Source organism: Bombus terrestris, chromosome 7 (assembly GCF_910591885.1).
Source record: "Bombus terrestris chromosome 7, iyBomTerr1.2, whole genome shotgun sequence".
NCBI lineage: Eukaryota > Metazoa > Arthropoda > Insecta > Hymenoptera > Apidae > Bombus > Bombus terrestris.
In genome coordinates, this window is record NC_063275.1 from 24437458 (window position 1) to 24461488 (window position 24031).

Sequence of the window (24031 nt, forward strand, 5' to 3'; positions counted from 1 at the left end):
TAACGTATACATGATCGATAAAATATCCATCGTGGAAATGATCGCTTTCTTCGATGTGCTTTTACCTTATATGACATGTAGTATGTATATACGTGTATCGTGTATGAACCTCAGGAACATCATAACCATACTTGGTCTTTAAAAAATGCATTAAACCACTACAATCTACTAATTCTTTATCGGAGAAGATTTTTAAAGTTCCTATTTTAACGTCTGGTTCAGTTACGTTTTATTCAACTCGTAACAAATGAAAAGAATAAAAGAAATAAGCAGCAGATTTTTGTGTCACTTCAATTCATTAGGAATAAAAATTCTACAATAATTAATTTATTCAAAGGATAAAAAGTACATTATTATTAGACTACGGATTTTTATTCATTTGTGGAAAATTTGAAAATACAAACATGCATGAGATGCATATAATGCGTAGAAAATATAGGAAATATCGAAAGTATAATATTAGGTCATCCCATAAGTTCGTTCCGTTTTTCGAGCGGTTACATTTGTTAAGATTGTTTACATACCTTCCAGTTTCATGACAAAATGCAATCCCCCTCTCGTTGTACAACTTCTTCCCATTTTTCAAGCGCATTGGTCCCTTATCGCCATATGTTTATAAATCGACACATGAAATGTATACACAAAAGTCGACACGAACTTATGGGATGACCTAATATTTAGTAGCTAAGACAATTCTGTATTTTGTTTTCTCTTTTTATGATTTTAATACGAATTTCCATAAATATCCGCACATGAGACGCAAATGCGTGTATCAGTATTCTGAAAGAACCAAATCAGATGCATCGTTTACGATTTGTACTTCCGCTAACGAAAGGGAAGTTCAATTTCCACAGAAATTTTCATCGAGAATCACGGATGCCTTTCAAAATGGCAATTTTCAAATTGCAATGTGTTTCGTTGCGTCGTCCTCGTTCACACGAAGCGCCGCACATTAATTAAAAAAAGGCAGAGAGCGAAAAGGGAAGGTGAAAAAAAAAACATGGAACACCTCGACTGATCGATATTACTGCAACGACGCAAAACTCAGCACACACGTAAATGCGAGGAAAAAATGAACGGAAATACGTGTATGCCACTGCGATAATTAGGCGTCGAATTCTCCTTGAACGATCATTGTCGACTTTTCATTGAAACTTTTAGCAGCACTCGTTGTTTCTTGAAAAATCATCGGCACATAATTCTTCGTCCTTATAATATTTTTTTATAATTTTATTATTTATAATTTTCTTTATCATTTAATTTGTACTTTACAATTTGTCCAGCTGGACATACGGTAAATTTTTCTAGCTTAATTGCTAAATAGCATGTGCATGGCTACTCCCAGCGGGATGCCATCTTCGAGTTTGTCTATTCTATTCCTTTAGTAAGGTGTTAGTGGTGTGTTTTCTCTTTAGGTGTTATAATGTCTCGAATTTTTAAATTTCATATTAATTATTTTTTGAAGTATTTATTGAATTTGTGGCATTATCGTATGTTACATCTGTATAATTAAAAGTAATAACTTGAAGATTCTTGAAAATAGTATTAATTATCGTGGATATTTTGAAGATTTTATAAATGTATATGTATATATTTTGTTAATAAATTTATTTGGTTACATAACAAAGAAACAATGGATCGAAAAACTCATCTGAATCTGAAATATCGTAGCAAATAATTTGACAGATTATTCGAAAGACACGCAATATCCATTATATGACTAGAAAGAATCGCTATAAATTTCCATTAAAGCTCGGCAAAGATATTTAAGTATTTTCGGTAGCATCAATTTTTGTCAGACACTCTATCTGTGTACGTTATGATACGCAACGAAGAAGCAACAAGTGACGAGAATGAAACGTAATTGATCTTGCAGGGTTCAAGAGACAGACGGCTCTTTCTTCGAAAGTTTCACCGCATTATCTTGGAGACAGGAAAATCGAAGGCTCATGGTCCTTCAAGAAGTAGAGGCCAGGGCCAAAGAACCGCCTCCCCCGTCCAGAGACACCAGCTTGACGCAAACTTATCGTTTTACCAAAAAAGAGGTGAGCTCTCTCTTATAAATAATGGTTGTTTCATTAATCCTAAGTCGGAAGTATATTAAATTAAGTTTTAGTAGAAAGAAATTAAATTAAATATGCGAAATCAGTTAAATTCGTTGGAAGTAAATTAGAAATTGATCTGTATAAATTAACAGAAAAATAATAAATAATTGAACACGTTGATTGCCGTGTGAATTTTATATACTTTGCCATGAGAGCCGTACCTTAATCATGGTATTTAACTTTTACGAAGTCGCGCGATTTTTCTCTGGAAGTGTTATATAAGTCACTGACATTGTTGGAAACTTTCTACTTCATGAAATTTATTTTTCTTTAATCGTTCCAACCGATGATACCGATAACCGACAATCAACGTGTTAATTTTCAATTTAAACCACCACATTTTTATACGTGGATATTAATAAACGTTACATTTCGATAAAATTCTGTAAATGATAAAGAAGATTTAAAAGAATCAACACATTGCAGTTATTAAAAAATATTAGGATGATTTTTCTTAGAAGCGCGTTTACTTTGTTAAAACTGCAATCGTGGAAATGAGAAGGGAAAGTTAAGCACAGAGATAAAAGTTTAAAGAAAGGACAAGTTTATCCTCTGTTTTAGAGTAGGCCGCGTTTTCCGTAATTCTGCAAGTTTACCAGACGAAACATAACGAGTGTAAATTTCCGGTTTTCGCCCTAGTGTCAGCAATATGAAAGTGACGCGCTATATGGCCTGTTTTGGTGAATGCAAAAGCTCCTAACCATTCGCTATCGTTTAAACGCGAGATAGAGTTGTTAACTGCTTTCAGTCGACGTAGTGCTAGCAGCTGCGCGTCGAATTTAATCACACTTTAAACAATACACTTTCGTGCTTGAAGTTAACCATGCGACGAGGAACATGAAAACATGGTAACGTGTCAAAACACAATCTTGTATATAAATCCATATGCATACGGAGTAACGTAGATCCATTAAAAATTAGAAACGTGTAATATTTGATCTCTGAGCGATTTTTACACGTACAACGAATACACGTCGTTTTGATAATTTTGCTTATTCTGATAACAAAGTCGATATCGTGACGCGAAATCTTGTTTTCGTGACGTTTCGCGCGATAGCGTTTTATTTTAGTAGAAAAGAAAAATAGAAAATTCGATTTTTGTTTTCTCAAAGACTTTCTTTTCCTCGAGACTCGATCATGACCAGACTAATATAATTTTAACGCGAAACGTAACGAAAGAAAGAAATCTCCAATCTTTTATATAAACTGTTACAAACTTCTTCTATAAATTTCTGTATGAAATTTCTTCGAATGGGTAGCCAGAGAATGGGAAAAAGAACGAGTATGTACACTTTACAAAATGAAACGTTCGATCGATCAACTATTCTGGTCCTTTAATTTTCTGTACCTCAATTTGCAATTTCATTTTACTGTTATCATTGAAACTACCGGAATAATCAAAATAACCAATTAGTAATTTTTCAATATATGGATACACAAGGTTATTTTTCTCTCTTTCGCTAAATATTATTTTAATATTAATTGCCTTCAATTCCCTCGATACAAATTTAGACTTTAATCATCGCTAGCCGTTAACCAAGTCCTGTATTTTCTTACAGATTAAATCTTTACGCGCGTAACTATCAGTATGTAATCCCCCCAAGATCTTAAATTGTGAAATATAATACTAACAATCACGATCGAGCCTTTGTACGCTTCAAGAAAATAACTCTGTTCCTCGATTTTGCATGCTATATTTTTACTTGCTATCGCGAGTATAACGCTTTGTTCGCAACGTTCTCATAGTGATGCATTTAGTCATCTATCATGGTGGTTACGGTATGCGCAGATCGCATGCGACTCGGTAGTTATATTTCCCTTGAAATATTATGCGTGCTGGTCAATCGAAATGACGGACAGCCGCTTTAACGATATCGCCTGTTTAACATTTGTTTATCCCACCAGCGATCCGCAATTTCATGATTGCGCTTCCAAGAAACCTCGATATTTCGCGTAAGATACCGGCAACAGACACGACAATCCTCAATCAGAATGTGCATTAAGTGGTTGAGATAATCCTTCCTATTTTTATCGTTCCTGCATTATCCTTGTTTTCGCTGAATTAATTTGAATTAATTGAAATTCATTTAATTCAAAACATTGAACGAATATGAATCATACTGTTATATTATTAAGGGGTCAGATTTTGGTTTCGCTTGGTTTATGCAAATTAATCCTATTCTCTTCCTCTTTTTTCATTAACATTAAAATTGGCGATTTGGAGAAAACGGCGAATACAGTGTTGTTCGCCTCCATGAAAATCTACTTATAATATCGATCAATCAATTGGATTGAATTTATTTGACAAATGAAATATTAATTTCGCATTTATATGCAACCGCACAATGTTGCCAATGCAAACCGTAGATTTCATGGATCTATTTATTATTCAAGCATTTACATTATATATCGTTCCTGTATCTAATCTTTTCACTAAAATCTTCATAAATATACGTTTTTTATATTTTCATTCTCAGTTTTATTAATCGCTTTCATTAACTTGTTCGTTACTCAGTTATTTCGCTATTCGTATTTTTCATTGTTCTTGTAATCTTTTCAGTAAAACATTTATGATTTTACTTTTCTTGATACTCTATATACTCTTGATATTCCTTTCTGACTGGACACGTCGTATTTGCGATCCGCTTTCCACAAAGTGGACAATGCCGGCGTGTAGGTGGATTATGGAACTCTAGATGAACGTTCCCTGGGCCACTGCGCGAGAGAAATTCAAACTCAAACGCAACTTCGTGACACGATAAACCGGTCGACTATATTAGATATTCTGCACCTGCAAGATTCACTTCTGCATTCGCTGGTACAGAAAAATTATATTTCAGAAATATTTCCCGTTTTCCTGAGCGAAGAACGTTCCACGAAATTTTTAGTTTGGGATTACATACCACCACACGTTTAAAATCTTTTTAAAACGTTACTTTTCACTTGAAATTCAAACAGTTATCCTTTTTAACCTTAATTTTTTGAAAGCAAAGTTTTTCAAGCGTGACCTTTCGAAATCAGAACTCCCATGCTCCGAGCTACCAAAATTAATTTTTCATTAACTTCGTGTTTACAGGATTCGAAACTTTTAGCACCGAACTTTCTCATTGCACTCGTACGATCGTCAAACCGATTTTTATTATTATAAATATCTTCGTTCTATACAATATCTCAAGCGATATAAAAATTCAATATAAAGTTTCAATAATCAGAGTTCTGGCATTTTACATGGAATTATTAAACGACGCGTGTCGTTTTTAAAGCTATCAAAAAAGTTTTAACGAGTTAACACGTTGACTGTCACGCGAATTTAATATATTTCGCCGCGATAAATTGAAATATACCGCGACATGGCATTTCATTTTTGCAAAGCGTTATATTGTATTTGCATATTTCCTTCTGACAATGTTATATATGATATATAATATCTAAATCATTCACATTATTGAAAACTTATTGATTCGTGAAATTTATCTTGAATATATATATATGTCGGAGATGTAGGGACATCGGGTCTTTCTTTGGGAAGATCCCCAATACTTGGGCTCGAGGTGACATAACTGGTCGCCGAACGTAGCCACGGTCACGGGATGAACGTTATGTCTAACGGAAGAAGTACCGATGTTGAGGGGCACGCTGTATTAACAATCAAGCCCCGGCCAGGAGCAATGGTGGTTTTACGCGGGACTGCCTAGTAACGGCGCTTGCAATTTTGTTGATATTCCCGATCGATATGTAATTGACAAATGTGACCGTATCTGTCTTTTATTTTTGCAATCAGCTTGGAGAGTTTACTGATATCGTCTATGCAGTCAGTCTGAAAGTAACCCAGCGACTGAGCTAACGTGTCTGCGTGCCATAAAATATATTCTATTGTACAAAGAGTTTTCCCGTTGACCGTGGATTCGTTATCGAACCCAAGAACAATGTCAATAGCTTTCGTTAAACTTATTAATTATCACGCGCCCAAAATTCTAACGAAAACCCGACATATATATATCTTTGTGTAATATATCACACAGATAAATAACGCAATTCAAAGGTTGTTAGAACTGAATGCGATTGAAGCAATTTTTCACGCTCGATTCCACGTCTTTCCGGCCTCATAAAAGAGATCCCTCGTAAAGCAAACGATCGCAGCGTCGTCATTTATCCGGAAGGAAATGAGTAACAAGAGGCGCGCCACGGAAAGAATAATGGCGTTCGCGTTTCGTCGAGTAGCTCGAAAGGATTCCATCAAATTGTTCGGATCGTCACACGGTCTTCTGCTCTCGGTACGCTTTACGCTGGTTGCAACGCCGATTTCTCTTTTTTCCACTTCGTTAGGAACTGACAACGCGATCGCTTTCCGCTTATTATTTCCAATGAAATCGCGTTACACGTTCCTTTCTGTCGAATCACCGATACGTTGCAACGACGAAACGAATTAGACGAACAAAAAATGATATACCATGGTAGAGAAAGAAAATATCTCTCAACGGATGCAAGCGATCCATTAGGATCAAGTATATTTTATACAAATTCTCCTCGAGATAAATCGGGATTTTAACGTAGAAATAATATTTTACCAAGAGTTCGTAACGATTCGCATTTAAACTTTGAATCCTGTTTTGATCGTAAGTTATTTAATTCGTGTTCATCTCGTTCTTAAACGGAAATCCTTTACAAACTGTTAAGAAATGTTACGAAGGAGTAAGCAGTACACAAGTAGGTATTTTAATGAAGCTTCGATCAATTACAAGAATTTCTAGTAAAAAAACATAGATCTCAAATATCTCAAATATTTGAAGTTAATCCTTGTAGCGCTATGTTACAACTATTAATATTTTTAGTATATTCAAGAGGATTCAACAGGTAAAAGTGCATATTTAATCCTAAAACTGAATAAAAAATAACATTTGCTGATGTATTGAATTGTAAAATTGTTCCGCTATGGGATACACGAGCAAAACAGTTTTCGCGTTGAAGATAAAACAATTTAAAGTGAATAATAACAACGTCATACTTTTCAGTACAAGCTAGGTCCATGGACGAATAAATCATCGACCTTAAAGTTCTTTGTTACGGTTGCGAAGCTGTATCTAATTATCTCTTTTGAACTTAGCCTGCTCCTTAATCGTTAGCTATAAAATTTTCTCCGTCTTTCTACAAATAAATCTTCCAGGTAACTCGTTATTTACCTCCGGTACCAGATCTCCGTCGAAACTTTTAAAAGTTATATTCTCAGTCGTAAAATTACGGTGCAGCTTAAAAGTAGAAACCTTATTTCACCAATCAACTTCCAACAAAATTATACTTAATTAATCTCCTTGTACACCAGATTGTGTAACAAACAGAATTCGTGGAACTCTCGTTGACATTTAAAGTTTCGAATTTTATATAAAACATACAAATCGAATTTTCCAAAATTCGGACTAGTCGTTTTAGCCAATATCTATATCGGTTATTATATTTTTATATTTTATAATTAGTCATTTCACTCTTTTACTCGTTGTATCAGATCGATAACGGCAAAGAGCGAATTTTGGGAATTTGCGATCAATTTTTCTTTCTTCGTCTACTCGTGTTTTGTGCTTTCAGCTTTGGTCAATATTATTATGTAAACACTTTTCACTCGATATTATCATATTTCGTTAATAACGAAAGCTACGATAATTTATTAAACTTAACCTTAAATTTGCACGATAACTGTATTGTGCAATATCGAATAATGCACACCGCACTGTAATTATTCATGTGCCTATTAAACATTTCGTATTTCGTTTAGGCAAAGCGATTGGTCTTCTTTCAAGCGTCGTTCGTAATACACGCAGACGTTAACGCGCAGTAGAATACACCGTCAATGGCCAGATGATCCGGAATCATTCGCACATATTCTATCTCGTGTTCGCATATTTTGATAACTTTATTTCTAAAACTTTTCTCTTTTTTGTTTCGTACGTTGTTTCGCTGCCTTTTTTTACGGACATTGTTGGTCGAAAAAAAATAACAAAAAAAAATACTTTGTTAAAAAGTAGCCACTCTTGCACTCGCGTGTACCAGCTACATAGCGGTTCTGATTACCATAAATTGGGGACCGCCAAAAAGGAAATTCTCATGGAAGAGAAGTTTCACAAGCTCTCGCCGTGCTATTTATCTTGCAGCTTGGTCAAACCTCGATGAATTTCACTTACACCAGCGTGATTGAATGAAGTCGACTGGAAGCACTCGTTGAAGCCATGAAATATTTCTCGTTGAAAAATTACTAGGAAATCTTGTCCAATTATCGCTTATCGTTAAACTTATTAGCTCGCGTAATAGCTGGAATAATGTGGGAATTTGCGATATTCCATTAAAATCTTCGTAAGTTTTCGATAATGAAGTAATTTGCTACTTTATTATTAATGAACGTATAATTTTTCGTAATTTTAGGAAAAAATTTAGTATTTTGATATACTATTACAGAAATATTCTAGAAATACTATTATAAAGGTATTCATTACATTTTGTAAACTGATATACTTGTAAAATAACGTTAGGCGAAATGACAAATTTTTCGTATAAATAATTCTTATACGCAAAGATAAGTTATATCGATAAACATATTTTATAATGCTATTACAACACTTTGGAGAGGAAATAGGATAACATTGAAAAATTGCGTTCTAAGAATCGAGACAATATGGAATCCAAGTAGCCAATTAAACCTGAATTCTTCGTGCAATATTAAAGATTCGAATATTCAAAGATTTAAAGATTCAAAGATTCAAATATTCAAAGATTGGAATATTCAAAGATTGGAATATTCAAAGATTCGAATATTGAAACATTCAAAGATTTAAGGATTCCTATATTCAAATATTCAAAGATTCAAAGATTCAATCATTCAAAGGTTCAAATACTCAAATATTCAAAGATTCAAATATTCAAACATTCAAGGATTCGAACATTCAAAGATTTAAAGATTCAAACATTTAAAGATTCAATTATTCAAAGATTCAAATATTCAAAGATTCGAATATTCAAATATTCAAAAATTTAAAGATTTAAAAATTCAAATATTGAAATATTCAAAGATTCAAATATTCAAAGATTCGAAAATTGAAATATTCAAAGATTCAAATATTCAAAGATTGGAATATTCAAAGATTCGGATATTCAAATATTCGAATATTGAAATATTCAAAGATTCAAGGATTCCTATATTCAAATATTGAATGATTCGAATATTCAAAGATTCAAAGATTCAAATATTCAAATATTCAAAAATTTAAAGATTCAAATATTCAAATATTCGAATATTCAAAGATTTAAAGATTCAAATATTCAAAGATTGGAATATTCAAAGATTGGAATATTCAAATACTGGAATATTGAAATATTCAAAGATTTAAGGATTCCTATATTCAAATATTCAATGATTCAAATATTCAAAGATTCAAATAGTCAAATATTCAAAGATTTAAAGATTCAAATATTCAAAGATTCGAATATTCAAAGATTTAAAGATTCAAAGATTCAAAGATTCAAATATTCAAAGATTGCAATATTCAAAGATTCGAATAATCAAATATTCGAATATTGAAATATTCAAAGATTTAAGGATTCCTATATTCAAATATTCAATGATTCGAATATTCAAAGATTCAAAGATTCAAATATTCAAACATTCAAAGAGTTAAAGATTCAAATATTCCAAGATTCGAATATTCAGATATTCAAAAATTTAAAGATTTAAAAATTCAAATATTGAAATATTCAAAGATTCAAATATTCAAAGATTTAAAGATTCAAATATACAAAGATTAGAATATACAAAGATTTAAAGATTCAAACATTTAAAGATTCAATTATTCAATGATGCTAATATTCAAAGATTCGAATATTCAAAGATTCGAATATTGAAATACTCAAAGATTTAAGGATTCCTATATTCAAATATTCAAAGTTTCAAAGATTCAATCATTCAAAGGTTCAAATACTCAAATATTCAAAGATTCAAATATTCAAACATTCAAGGATTCGAACATTCAAAGATTTAAAGATTCAAACATTTAAAGATTCAATTATTCAAAGATTCAAATATTCAAAGATTTGAATATTCAAATATTCAAAAATTTAAAGATTTAAAAATTCAAATATTGAAATATTCAAAGATTCAAATATTCAAAGATTCGAAAATTGAAATATTCAAATATTCAAATATTCAAAGATTGGAATATTCAAAGATTCGGATATTCAAATATTCGAATATTGAAATATTCAAAGATTTAAGGATTCCTATATTCAAATATTGAATGATTCGAATATTCAAAGATTCAAAGATTCAAGTATTCAAATATTCAAAAATTTAAAGATTCAAATATTCAAATATTCGAATATTCAAATATTTAAAGATTCAAATATTCAAAGATTGGAATATTCAAAGATTGGAATATTCAAATATTGGAATATTCAAATATTCAAAGATTTAAGGATTCCTATATTCAAATATTCAATGATTCAAATATTCAAAGATTCAAATATTCAAATATTCAAAGATTTAAAGATTCAAATATGCAAAGATTCGAATATTCAAAGATTTAAAGATTCAAATATTCGACGATTCAAATATTCAAATACTCAAAAATTCTAAAATTCATAGATTTAAAGATTCAAATATTCAAAGATTCGAATATTCAAATATTAAAACATTCAAAGAGTTAAAGATTCAAAGATTCAAAGATTCGAATATTGAAATATTCAAAGATTCAAATATTCAAATATTCAAACATTCAAAGATTTTAAGATACAAATATTCAAAGATTCGAATATTCAAAGATTTAAAGATTCAAAGATACAAAGATTCAAATATTCAAAGATTGGAATATTCAAAGATTCCAATATTCAATTATTCAAAGATTCCAATATTCAATTACTCAAAGATTCGAATATTCAAAGATTCGAATATTCAAAGATTCGAATATTCAAAGATTTAAATATTCAAAGATTCAAATATTCAAATATTCAAATATTCAAAAATTCAAAGATTTAAAGATTCAAATATTCAAAGATTCGATGATTCCAATATTGAAATATTCAAAGATTCAAAGATTCAAATATTCAAATATTCAAATATTCAAAGATTTAAAGATACAAATATTCAAATATTAGAATATTCAAAGATTTAAAGATTCAAAGATTCAAAGACTCAAATATTCAAAGATTGGAATATTCAAAGATTCGAATATTCAAATATTCGAATATTGAAATATTCAAAGATTTAAGGATTCCTATATTCAAATATTCAATGATTCGAATATTCAAAGATTCAAAGATTCAAATATTCAAACATTCAAAGAGTTAAAGATTCAAACATTCAAGGATTCGAACATTCAAAGATTTAAAGATTCAAACATTTAAAGATTCAATTATTCAATGATTCTAATATTCAAAGATTCGAATATTCAAAGATTCGAATATTGAAATATTCAAAGATTTAAGGATTCCTATATTCAAATATTCAAAGTTTCAAGGATTCAATCATTCAAAGGTTCAAATACCCAAATATTCAAATACTCAAAGATTTAAAGATTCAAATATTCAAAGATTCGAATATTCAAAGATTCAAAGATTCAATCATTCCAAGGTTCAAATACTCAAATATTCAAAGATTCAAATATTCACAGATACAAAGATTCAAAGATTCAAAGATTCAAATAATCAAAGATTGGAATATTCAAAGATTCGAATATTCAAATATTCGAATATTGAAATATTCAAAGATTTAAGGATTCCTATATTCAAATATTCAATGATTCGAATATTCAAAGATTCAAATATTCAAACATTCAAAGAGTTAAAGATTCAAACATTCAAGGATTCGAACATTCAAAGATTTAAAGATTCAAACATTTAAAGATTCAATTATTCAATGATTCTAATATTCAAAGATTCGAATATTCAAAGATTCGAATATTGGAATATTCAAAGATTTAAGGATTCCTATATTCAAATATTCAAGGTTTCAAAGATTCAATCATTCAAAGGTTCAAATACCCAAATATTCAAATACTCAAAGATTTAAAGATTCAAATATTCAAAGATTCGAATATTCAAAGATTCAAAGATTCAATCATTCCAAGGTTCAAATACTCAAATATTCAAAGATTCAAATATTCACAGATACAAAGATTCAAAGATTCAAATATTCAAATATTCAAACATTCAAAGAATAAAACATTTAAAGATTCAAATATTCAAAGATTCAAATATTCAAACATGTAAGATTCAAATATTCAAAGATTCAAATATTCAAAGATTCAAATATCCAAATATTCAAAGATTTAAAGATTCAAATATTCAAAGATTCGAATATTCAAAGATTTAAAGATTCAAATATTCGACGATTCAAATATTCAAATACTCAAAAATTCTAAAATTCATAGATTTAAAGATTCAAATATTCAAAGATTGGAATATTCAAATATTAAAACATTCAAAGAGTTAAAGATTCAAAGATTCAAAGATTCAAAGATTCGAATATTGAAATATTCAAAGATTCAAATATTCAAATATTCAAACATTCAAAGATTTTAAGATACAAATATTCAAAGATTCGAATATTCAAAGATTTAAAGATTCAAAGATACAAAGATTCAAATATTCAAAGATTGGAATATTCAAAGATTCCAATATTCAATTATTCAAAGATTCCAATATTCAATTACTCAAAGATTCGAATATTCAAAGATTCGAATATTCAAAGATTTAAATATTCAAAGATTCAAATATTCAAATATTCAAATATTCAAAAATTCAAAGATTTAAAGATTCAAATATTCAAAGATTCGATGATTCCAATATTGAAATATTCAAAGATTCAAAGATTCAAATATTCAAATATTCAAAGATTTAAAGATACAAATATTCAAAGATTAGAATATTCAAAGATTTAAAGATTCAAAGATTCAAAGATTCAAATATTCAAAGATTGGAATATTCAAAGATTCGAATATTCAAATATTCGAATATTGAAATATTCAAAGATTTAAGGATTCCTATATTCAAATATTCAATGATTCGAATATACAAAGATTCAAAGATTCAAATATTCAAAAATTTAAAGATTTAAAGATTCAAAGATTCGAATATTCAAATATTCAAATATTCAAAAATTTAAAGATTTAAAGATTCAAATATTCAAAGATTAGAATATTCAAAGATTTAAAGATTCAAAGATTCAAAGATTTAAATATTCAAAGATTCAAAGATTCAAATATTCAAGGATTCAAATATTCAAAGATTCGAAAATTGAAATATTCAAAGATTCAAATATTCAAAGATTGGAATATTCAAAGATTCGGATATTCAAATATTCGAATATTGAAATATTCAAAGATTTAAGGATTCCTATATTCAAATATACAATGATTCAAATATTCAAAGATTCAAAGATTCAAATATTGAAATATTCAAAGATTTAAAGATTGAAATATTCAAAGATTAGAATATTCAAAGATTTAAAGATTCAAAGATTCAAAGATTCAAATATTCAAAGATTGGAATATTCAAAGATTCGAATATTCAAATATTCGAATATTGAAATATTCAAAGATTTAAGGATTCCTATATTCAAATATTCAATGATTCGAATATTCAAAGATTCAAAGATTCAAATATTCAAACATTCAAGATTAAATATTCTTTTAATCTTCGTAAGTTTTCGATAATGAAGTAATTTGCTACTTTATTATTAATGAACGTATAATTTTTCGTAATTTTAGGAAAAAATTTAGTATTTTGATATACTATTACAGAAATATTCTAGATATACTATTATAAAGGTATTCATTACATTTTGTAAACTGATATACTTGTAAAATAACGTTAGGCGAAATGACAAATTTTTCGTTTAAATAATTTTTATACGCGAAGATAAGTTTTATCGATAAATTTATTTTATAATGCTATTACAACACTTTGGAGAGGAAATAGGATAACATTGAAAAATTGCGTTCTAAGAATCGAGACAATATCGAATCCAAGTAGCCAATTAAACCTGAATTCTCCGTGCAATATAAACTACAATTGCGAAACGAGTATTTAAAACTTCAAAGTCTCGGAACTGTGCTGCCGTTATACATTTCTGCTCTTAAATAATAAATCACCGCGTCCGTTTAAACTTTTCTCGTCGCTTGAAATCTGAAAACCAAGGAAAACAAAGAAGCGGCTTGGTATCAAAGAAACGAATGAAGAAAAGTTAAAAAAGATAAAGATACACCAGTCTTTGTTGTACGTTAATGCTTCAGCATGTTTTCATCAGCGGCTGAAACAAAGAGAAATCTCGTTTTAAAGTTTCCTCGAAGGGATGTGGAATGGGCGCCTCTCGAAAGCGAGCGCGTCAAATTGATAACGAAAAACGCGGTTGAACATTCAACTAGAGATCGTCGTGGGACGAACTGTTTCCAACGAATACAATACGCGTTTAAAAACATTGTTTCAGTTGGAACAGTTGTACATAGAAGTCCTCTACACGATCGCCAACACTGTGGGCGCTAGCACGGGACAATACGCGCACTACAAGGAGGATCTTTATAGGTACGCGCAGGAAGCTTTTGGGGTTCCGCCGGATCAACATCGACGATATCTGAACATCGCATCGGAAGAGAAGGTACGTTTTATCCTGTTCTTTCTTATTATTCGATCGTACATGTGGTAGCTCGCCAAAATATTCGAACATCTGCTGCACAATATTTTTATGAGTATATTATCTGCATTGTATGAAACTTCCTGGAATGTCGTTCACGCTGCAGCGGTATACAACTGTAGCGATTGTAACAGCGAAATTTGAAACCAATCGGAAAATGTATATAAAAGTTACGAGACATTTATCGCGAACGTGCACTTAGCGAACGATTGGTATACAGCATGAATATACTATTAGGTTGTCCGAAGAGTGTCTTTCTTTTACAGACGAGTCTTTTACGTCTTGTGATCTTTATCTTGATAGAACAAAATGGATCATAGGTAATTCTATAAAATAACATAAAACGGAAAATATTGTGCATGCATTATTTCCTTATAAAAGGAAAGAAACTTTTCGGACGACCTAGTATTTAGTCTTAAACGTACGATTATTGCCGAGGATGGTCTCGTTAAATATCGTAGCTCATATTAAGGTGTCGAATAGTGGGCCGACTGTTCAAATACTCTGTAAATATACAAAATCTTTTTACACTTTTTGAAGCACGTCTCAGTCGTCGTTTTGTCTTATTTAATTCGAGTAATGGGATTCAATGAATTCGATAACGAAGATGAAAAGAAGCGGCGTGCTTTGTAAATAATATCACAGTGGAAATTGCGCATTTGAAATAAAAGCAATAATACGCGGTTACTGCAACATATATTCGGGCAAAAAGTTCGATTCGAGTCATGTCGCACAGCTCGTCGCGTTATGAAACGTTATTTAAAAACGACGCAGTGTACGCAAGCATAACGCAGTACCGTTACAAAGCAAGCAATTACTGAAACAAAGCTTTATTACATTTATACAGAAAATGAAAAACGAAGCTCCGTAAAACGATTTCATTCTTGGCCAACGATACGAAACAGCATTGAAGTTGGATAAAGCAAATTAATAAGAAACACCGCTGGAACAATTACTGCCCCGTTTCACCATATTTTATCGTCGGCTAAATAATATAATTCCAATCGATTCAGTATCCAGCTGTTTTTAATAATGAAACGAATAGCTTTGTGATTAAAATACATAAAAAAATGGTATTATATCGGAAATATAATTCATTTTACATTGAAATTAAAACACACGATAAGAATAAAACATTACGATCCGTTTACAGTCACAATCGTATATTCGCTATATCATGTTCAATGTCCAAATAAAATGCGTTTAATTGTACCTCTGATCGATCGTCGTAAAATTACTCTCATAAATTTTACTCCGATATACCATGAAAATTGCGTAAACTCCTTTAGTCGGTAAAACAAATGATTAATTATTTTTTGAAACGGTTGTTAAACTTTTCAGCCACCAATAGTTGTCCTAAGCGTGGTAGTTGTGGAAGCAGAGGGACTAGAAGCGAAGGACGCTAACGGTAAGCATTTATTTAGCGTGTTTCGCGTTTAATTATGCAGCACCACGTAACGCCCGTAGAAGTTTAACGAGTCTAGTGAAACGCAAATGAATTTTCCATCGAATTACATGCATACATAATCCGGCCGTAGTCACCGATGTCATAAATTTTGACGTGGGAACAGGACGAAAAGCGATGCATCTTTCGGTTCTCGACGTTACTTCTCAATATTTCAAGCTCTTTTGCACGATAACGGATTGAATAATTGCGAAGACAGCCTGCAAGACTTCTAAATTTATCTCGATCACTGAAAATGATCGATACCGCGTGATACATCATGTTACGAAAATTAAATACATCTTTTATATTCCAATCGTGACGAAATGTCTCTGTTATTCGTGTTTAATAATAGAATAATGTGTAGTTATTCTACTATCGTTGTCAAAATCGTTATTAAGATTTTTAATAGACCGTGGATATTCGTGCGAATTCTTATTTTTACGAACCTAACCGTAAGAAATGGAATTTCAATTTATTTCATTTATTGAATATCAAAATAAGTTTCGAAGCGTTCTAGTTATTCTACTTTGAATATTTTACGTATCTTTGGATGTCGTGCTTATTCCGTGCATTTCTGTGCGTTTAAATTTCTCATAAATGCATAAAAATCCGCAACACAGTTTCATGAGTAAGAATAGTCATTTCTGCCAAATTTGTATGATGCGGGATGACTAATATTGTGTACAGCAGCTGCGAAAGAAATTCAAACTGCAATTTTTAAATGCTGAAAAATTCTAAAAAGTGCTGAAAAACGCTGAAAAATGCTTAAAAATTCGCAAAAAATAATCCTCAGTTTTATTTTGCTATACGTCCATAAAAATGTTTCTTACAGATGTTTCTAATAAATTGAGATAGTTTATAGACTAGAGTGCATATTGAATAATAGACACACGATTTCGCATCGTGCTAGTTACATTCTTTGAAATGTACAAAGGCGCATAGATTCTGATATCTAAAGAGTACGAGGATAAGATCCAATAAAGATAAAGCATCCAAGTACTTCGTCATAAAAGATACATCCCTATTCTCGTAAACTTTCTCTATAAAAGATCTATCTCGAAACTGCTGCAACAACTTAAGGTAACTCTTGAAAAAAAGGAGTAAACCTTGCTCATTCCGGTCTACAAAACACCGCAGAGAGTTGAGCGAAATAGTTACGACTTAAAAGTCGGTGTATTGTATCGTTCAAAAGGACATATTTTTATTAAAATAGGAAAAAAAAGAGAATCCATTATGGAGAATTTTATATTTTTGTATAAAAGAACGTACACATTGTAAAGTATAAAAGATGTATGGCGAAATAATTAAAATTTTTCCACGATCGTATATTTTTTCCGTCTAAATCTAGGACGTTCCTTTGTTTATTCTGCCTAGAGTCTACACCGTGCCACTGAAAAAGCATATATATCGACAAAAAATATCGAAATATTTTTACGCCGCATTCTATGTGTATACCTGTATACCACAGAAATATCTGCAAAATAATCACGAAACAACTAATACTTTTCAATCGTGTACCACCCTTTCTTAGATGAAAATTTGCTCTAATTAATTATCTCTTCGTCGCGTTACAAAAAACATCTATGTTATCAAGATAATAAAAATTCTATACTTTTACGCATCATCTTATTTTATTTTCTATACTTTGGAGAAACATATGTAGGAAAAGCGGGTCGTGAAAAAATACAAGATCTCTAAAGCATATAGTCTTTCCGCTCAAATCCAGAATGTTTTCTTTCCAATTACGGAAGTCGTTAGATTTGAGTGTTTGCCAGAGGAGAGTTAGTCTGAACAAGATTCTATATATGTCCTCCAGGATTCAGCGACCCTTACTGCATGTTAGGAATTCAACCGGGTAATACAGGTGCACCGTTGAGTCCGCAAACGAATTTAACTGCGCACTCACCCCACACGCCGCCAGCATCACCGAGACAAGCGACCCGTGCCCTTTCCGACGGTGGTGAAACCGAGAATTCTCATCACGAGAAATTACGGAAACACCATAGGTAAGTCGACACATCGACGCACCCTTGGTTGTATCAAGCGATCGATAGACCGCGGATATTTATACTCTTATAAATGATTTGAAAGTGTAGAAAAGTGTGAAAAGAAATTCAAAAGTGTACAAATATCCAGAATGCACGTAATACGATTAAATAGGCTCAAAAGGTATTTCGATTAGAAAATTGGGGATTAAATTGAGCTTTAAAGATCGACGTGCAATAATTACTTCGAATTCAATATTATTTCAAACGCTTTTTGTATGAATTTCCGTGCAAACTCTTAGCAGAGATGCGCATAATCCGCAGTCTGATCGATTTGCATGATTTATCGAATATTCAAAATATCGTGCTTAACCTTGAAGCGTATCGTAGCTCTTTTTAATCATGCTTATTGGAAAACGTTCGATATTCTATTAATATTAATTCTGTTTAGCGTTGAAACTGTTGAAGTTGAAAATAGAGATTCTATGAAATATCGAATTTTAAATGGCTAGTAGAGAGAACGGCTAGTGGAGAATCAAAAGTTGTAATAGGAAACATCGAGATTTATCAAAGGTAGCTGTTACGATGTTGGGAATTTTATTTAATCCAGATTTGATAGCGCCCAACAGAAATTGATAGCTCGACACGTGTATCTCTGTTTAATTGTATGTAATAATGGCTGAATAAAAACTTCTGTCCTGTAGACAATTCGACGATTCAATTCTTTTTTCGTTGGTAGTTCCAGTGATACCTGTGTAGTGTATAGCAGTAAAATACAAATGTTCCATACAAGTAAATAAAAATGAAATCGCTATCCTGATTCCATTAAAATCATTATACTTAGAATGGAACTTGGGAGTACTTGAGAAGCTAAACCTGCTGACTAAAACCCAGATAAAGGATTATCGGTAAACGTTTCAAACGTTTTCTAATTAGTCCTCATTTCTCGAACGTTTCAACATTTTATCACTTAAATCAAAGCCTCGATACTTCTTATTATTAGTCATTATCTTTCCCGATATCGACGCTTTATCCGCGATAGAAAAGGAATCTTTAAAACAATGGAACCGATAACTATAGAAATCTAGATCGTTGTTTCTATCAAATAATCTGATCCGTATGATCCTCGTTATTCCGCGTAAATTGAATCTTCAATTATTTTCTACCGTAAATTACGACCAACAGGAACAAATTCCTCTTCAATAAAGAAAAGTGCAATCAATTCGCTACAAATCATCGATTAATCCGAAGCAAGACGTTCGATCGATCGTTCGAAGCAGTTAGAGCAGACACAGACCTACTCCAGACGAGCAATCGAGTGACATTTTCACAATGAGTCGCGATAACAATGAACGGTTGCCGGATGCGGCAAGTTCTGTTGGCGACGCTTTCGCGGCGGAATAAGGCCGCGGTGCATTGAGAATCGAACGTCTCGCGGCTCTATCTCGTCGGCATTGTCTCCTCGTGCAGGCAGCAACGCGATTAATTCTCAGTGGTATCGCGACGACGCGCGAAACGAGACCACGTGCTTCTCGTCGAGTCGTTCGAAAAATCGAGTGCCAGAAGACAGCCATGCCGAACGTGGAGAAGCTGGCGAAGAAACGACTGAAGAAAATGTGAGGAATGTTTTTACGAACACGAGGGTAGATTTAGTAGGAGGAACGAACGGTAGAATTCAATTTGCTTGAAAATGTTCTTTGAGCTAATCTTGTTAAGTGTACTGTCTCGTGGCGATTGGCACGATAATGGCAGGTAGTTTAAACGAAATTCTTGTATTATAGAAGCTTTGGCGTTCAAGTTGGAAATAAGTTCATACGAATATAGAGTTTGTAATATTTGATATATACGTGTACAAAGTAACTTCGACGTAAATATTTCTTCAAGACAAATCTAAAATATAAAAGCGAAATAAAAATACAGAATTTTATTTAATACACCGTGCGCAGAGTTTGATTTCTCGCACCACCATCTGTAACAAGTTACAAGGCACAGCCTTTACCAAAGGAACGAAAATTTCATTGCCACGCAAAATGAACTATTTGAACGAACATACTCGCGTCCCGCAAAGCCTGAAAGGAGATAGAGAAGCGCGTGGAATATCCGTGGAAGTTATTGTATCCGTTGGAAATCAGTTTCAGGTTGTCGTTCAAGCGCAAGGAGCATACGAGCAGACGCGAGCATCGGGAATCGTTGAGCGGCGCGGTACCAGCCAAGTTCATACGCGCGACGTCGGTGAAGCCGCACACGCTAAGTCCACGATGGAACGAGAAGTTTCGTTTGTAAGCAACCCCGTGTATCCTTCGGGGACTTCGATTCTTCTTTCTTTTCTCCTCTTTTTACTTCCACCTCTTTGTCGCTTCTTCTGTAGTCCGGGAAAGCGATCAGAAACACGTTACGTGAAATTTCATATTGGATCAGCGTGACACACGGTTTAACATTTTCTCGTTTTTCTTTTCCATTTCAGCGACATCGACGACATCAACACGGATATTCTGCACCTGGATATATGGTGAGTGGTGTCGTTTATCAGGTTGGCTATTTGGTGCTTTTCTTCTTTGGTACGGTATAGTGCGTGGGTAGATACCGTGATAGATATGGCTGTGAATAACGTGAAATGAAATTTGTTTCGTTAAAATCTGATTTGGAAAAGTTAATTTGGAAAAATGTTAGTTTGTAAATTTGCAATTTCAAACGGTCATTTGCAAATATCCTAATTTGAAAATTCGAAATTTCAAATGCAGATTCTCGTGGCTTCCCATTTTTAGTCAAATGCATAATGTATTTTTGAAGCCGATGCTTTCACGTTGGAAGCAAAACGTATTACGAGCAGATTTCATTTCATCTACCCTATTTTCCTTCCTATAAAAAAATTGTTTCATTTATGAATCTACCATTATTCCACTATTTATCTATTTCTTGTTCCACTTTGTATCCTATTTTGAATCACGAACAAAATACTATTTTATCCAAGTTACTTACCATCTATTACTTTTCGATTTTATTTTTCTCTCTTTATGTCACATCTTACTGCAAGTGCCAATAATTTAATAATATCATTTTCTTATTATACCATTGACATTATACTTCAAACATCTACATCTTATGTGTCTCACCAGTATATATATGGAAATCAATTCGTTAATTACTACCATTACTACCAGCAAGATTCCTCGAGTAAATAAGATCAATGATTTCCTGAGCGTGCTTTCGTACTCCCTTCTGTCGAAAGTGTTTGTGTTGCCCTGACGGACATAGTTTCAGGGACCACGACGACGAGTCCTCCGTGTTCGATGCAGTGAGCAAGCTGAACGAAGTACGCGGCGTCAAGGGACTCGGAAGATTCTTCAAGCAGATCGCGCAGAGCGCAAGATCCGGCGGTCAGGACGATTTTCTTGGCTGCGTGAATATTCCGCTTCAGGTATTGCATCAATTTACCTAATGAGTTTCGTAATTATGCTATCATAATAACGGAATTACAAAACTCATAATTTCATCCCCGATATTCGCCTTACGTTCGTTAACTTTAAAGGTTCGTTCGTTAAAAGTAGTTTTGATCGTACAATTGATACGTTACGTTTCTTACATGCAAATATTAAATGCGTTTCTTCTGTCGATAATTGAGAAGAAAAATTCTTTTCCAAAACCGAACAAACAATTCAACCTTTATCGAGTTTATTTAACGTTAATAACACACGATGACACATACGAATATTATCATTTCGTTCATCGAATATTATCTTTCCTATATCTCTGAAACTATCATCAACAAATCTTCTAGATGCAAATACAATTTACTGTTACTCTAAATACAGAAAAACGGTTAGAGTAGAGCCTCCCTTACGCCTTATCCGAACTAATAGCGAGACGAAATTGCTCGGATAATGGAATTTTCGAATAACAGAATAATCACTTTTCTCATACGAAATTTCATTGATTTAAATAGAAATTAAGATAAAGTGGCAAATCCTTTACACACTCATGGATCTCACAGCTTTTTGTCTGTTATGTCATATAATTTATTCAACACAAGTAATCGCACAGAATTACGTTCTTTTTGTACTTTGAACCATCGCTTTTGTTCGCTGCTTTCATTTATTATACATAAAATCGTCATTATTATCGCCTTCGTGGCAACGAAACTGTTCCAGCCAGCAGCTGAGAAATCTACGTATTTCGGATGATTTTTGATATCACGTTTTTATTTTTTTAATGTCCGCGATCGTGGCTTTTCCAACACCATGTATTTTTATTAGTTCTGCCTCGCTTGCACCACTTTAGAGTTTTTCAATCGCGTCATATTTCGTTTCGACAGTTTTATAGAACGCTGTTACTGTCATACTAAATTCTGATAGCCAGAACTCAACCGAATAAAGCAAAGAATACATAGCAACATGAACACTGATGAAACGTGTATAAAATTGTAAAAAAAAAAAAAAAATGTTACATAGCCAGTTTCCATATTTAATGACATAGGTACCGTTATTACAATCTATCGATCATCAAAGTAATTTTACTTGACGTTAATTTTAAAATTGCAGTTCGATTTTTTTTTTTTTTTTTTTTTTTATTCTTTAACATGGGGTAGACAGGAGAGAATCGTTTGTTGGCAGGATATTCCAAGCACGGGGCTGGATCGATGGTACAAACTAGAGGCCAGAACGCAACGAAGCACAATTCAAGGTAGAATTAGATTAAAGCTATGGTTATCAACGAGAGAAGACCGCGGGACGTCCGAAGAAGACAACTGGGGAGAGCTCAGACAGCAGGAGAGACTTTACACGGTCTTTCTCAACCACGAGATGAACAAACAAGGAGTATGTACCATAAACAAACAAATATACATTGTTTTTTATATCTTTATAAAATACAAACATTTAAATATTTATTTTAAAAAGTTCTTAAAATTCCCGATAAAAACTCTCGAGATTCTATCTTCGTTTTGAAAATTAAAGAAATACGGAATGCGCTGAATATTTAAAAAAAATAACGATTTTCATAATACCCATAATATATATTTGTAAATAATTTGTTGAAATTTACAATAAAAAAATATATGGTTAGCTTTCTTCTTTAAGTTCGAGGATATAAAATGAAGCACATATTTTTTATAATAGCAATTTTCATAGCGATCGTATTATATATAACGAAAATAAAATATACTTCTAATTATACAATAATACGATACAAGAAAAAAAATCTCTATTTTTCTCCTATCTTTATTCCATGAAATATTTATAAACAACTATTATAGATACTAGCTCTCTTGCAAAAAGTTAAAAAGGACGAAAGAAGCTCGTAAATATTTCTGAAAATACATCCTTTACTGCCGTCATACTATAATTTAAAAAAAAAAAGAAAAAAAGCATAAAAAATGTTTCTAAAGATATAACAAGAAACAGTTGAAAACAAGACAACTTCTAGTTTTATTTTATTGCTAACAGCTTGTCGCTTAATTCACTTCAACGTAGGTTAGAACTGAATTATTTTCTTAATTAACTTATTTTCTCTTATCCTCCTCTTTAATAAAGTAATCTATATATCGTGTAACTACGTGATTCTCCCTGCCTCATTTAGGAAGACTTCACAGGAGAATTGCCACAAACGGCACTAACGATTCTTCATCAACACGCCGTCCAAGGTGATGTCACAGAACTCCAACAAGCGTTAGTTAGATGGGTAGCGACATCCAGGCAATCAGCGTGCGACCCAAGAATTCTTCATCGTCTTCTTCAGGTTTATTTTAATTTTACAAACGCCTTTTTTATTCCTTCGCGTGCCATTTTTCTAACACGTTCTCTATTTATTTATTTTGATAGGAATTAACAAA

General features: G+C 32.1%; 1 protein-coding gene across 3 annotated transcripts in view; it reads left to right on the forward strand.

Annotated features, from left to right (window-relative positions):
* The window catches only part of LOC100644965 (BAI1-associated protein 3), a 127066-nt gene that overhangs the window by 86285 nt on the left and 16750 nt on the right, over positions 1-24031 (forward strand). For all 3 annotated transcript variants that reach the window (XM_012310732.3, XM_012310731.3, XM_003396514.4), the window contains exons 4-12: positions 1877-2045; positions 14569-14736; positions 16114-16180; positions 18036-18225; positions 20337-20483; positions 20669-20713; positions 21466-21622; positions 22815-23018; positions 23779-23937. In XM_012310732.3, the coding sequence (XP_012166122.1) occupies positions 1877-2045; positions 14569-14736; positions 16114-16180; positions 18036-18225; positions 20337-20483; positions 20669-20713; positions 21466-21622; positions 22815-23018; positions 23779-23937 (1306 nt within the window). The remainder of the gene's footprint in view (positions 1-1876; positions 2046-14568; positions 14737-16113; positions 16181-18035; positions 18226-20336; positions 20484-20668; positions 20714-21465; positions 21623-22814; positions 23019-23778; positions 23938-24031) is intronic.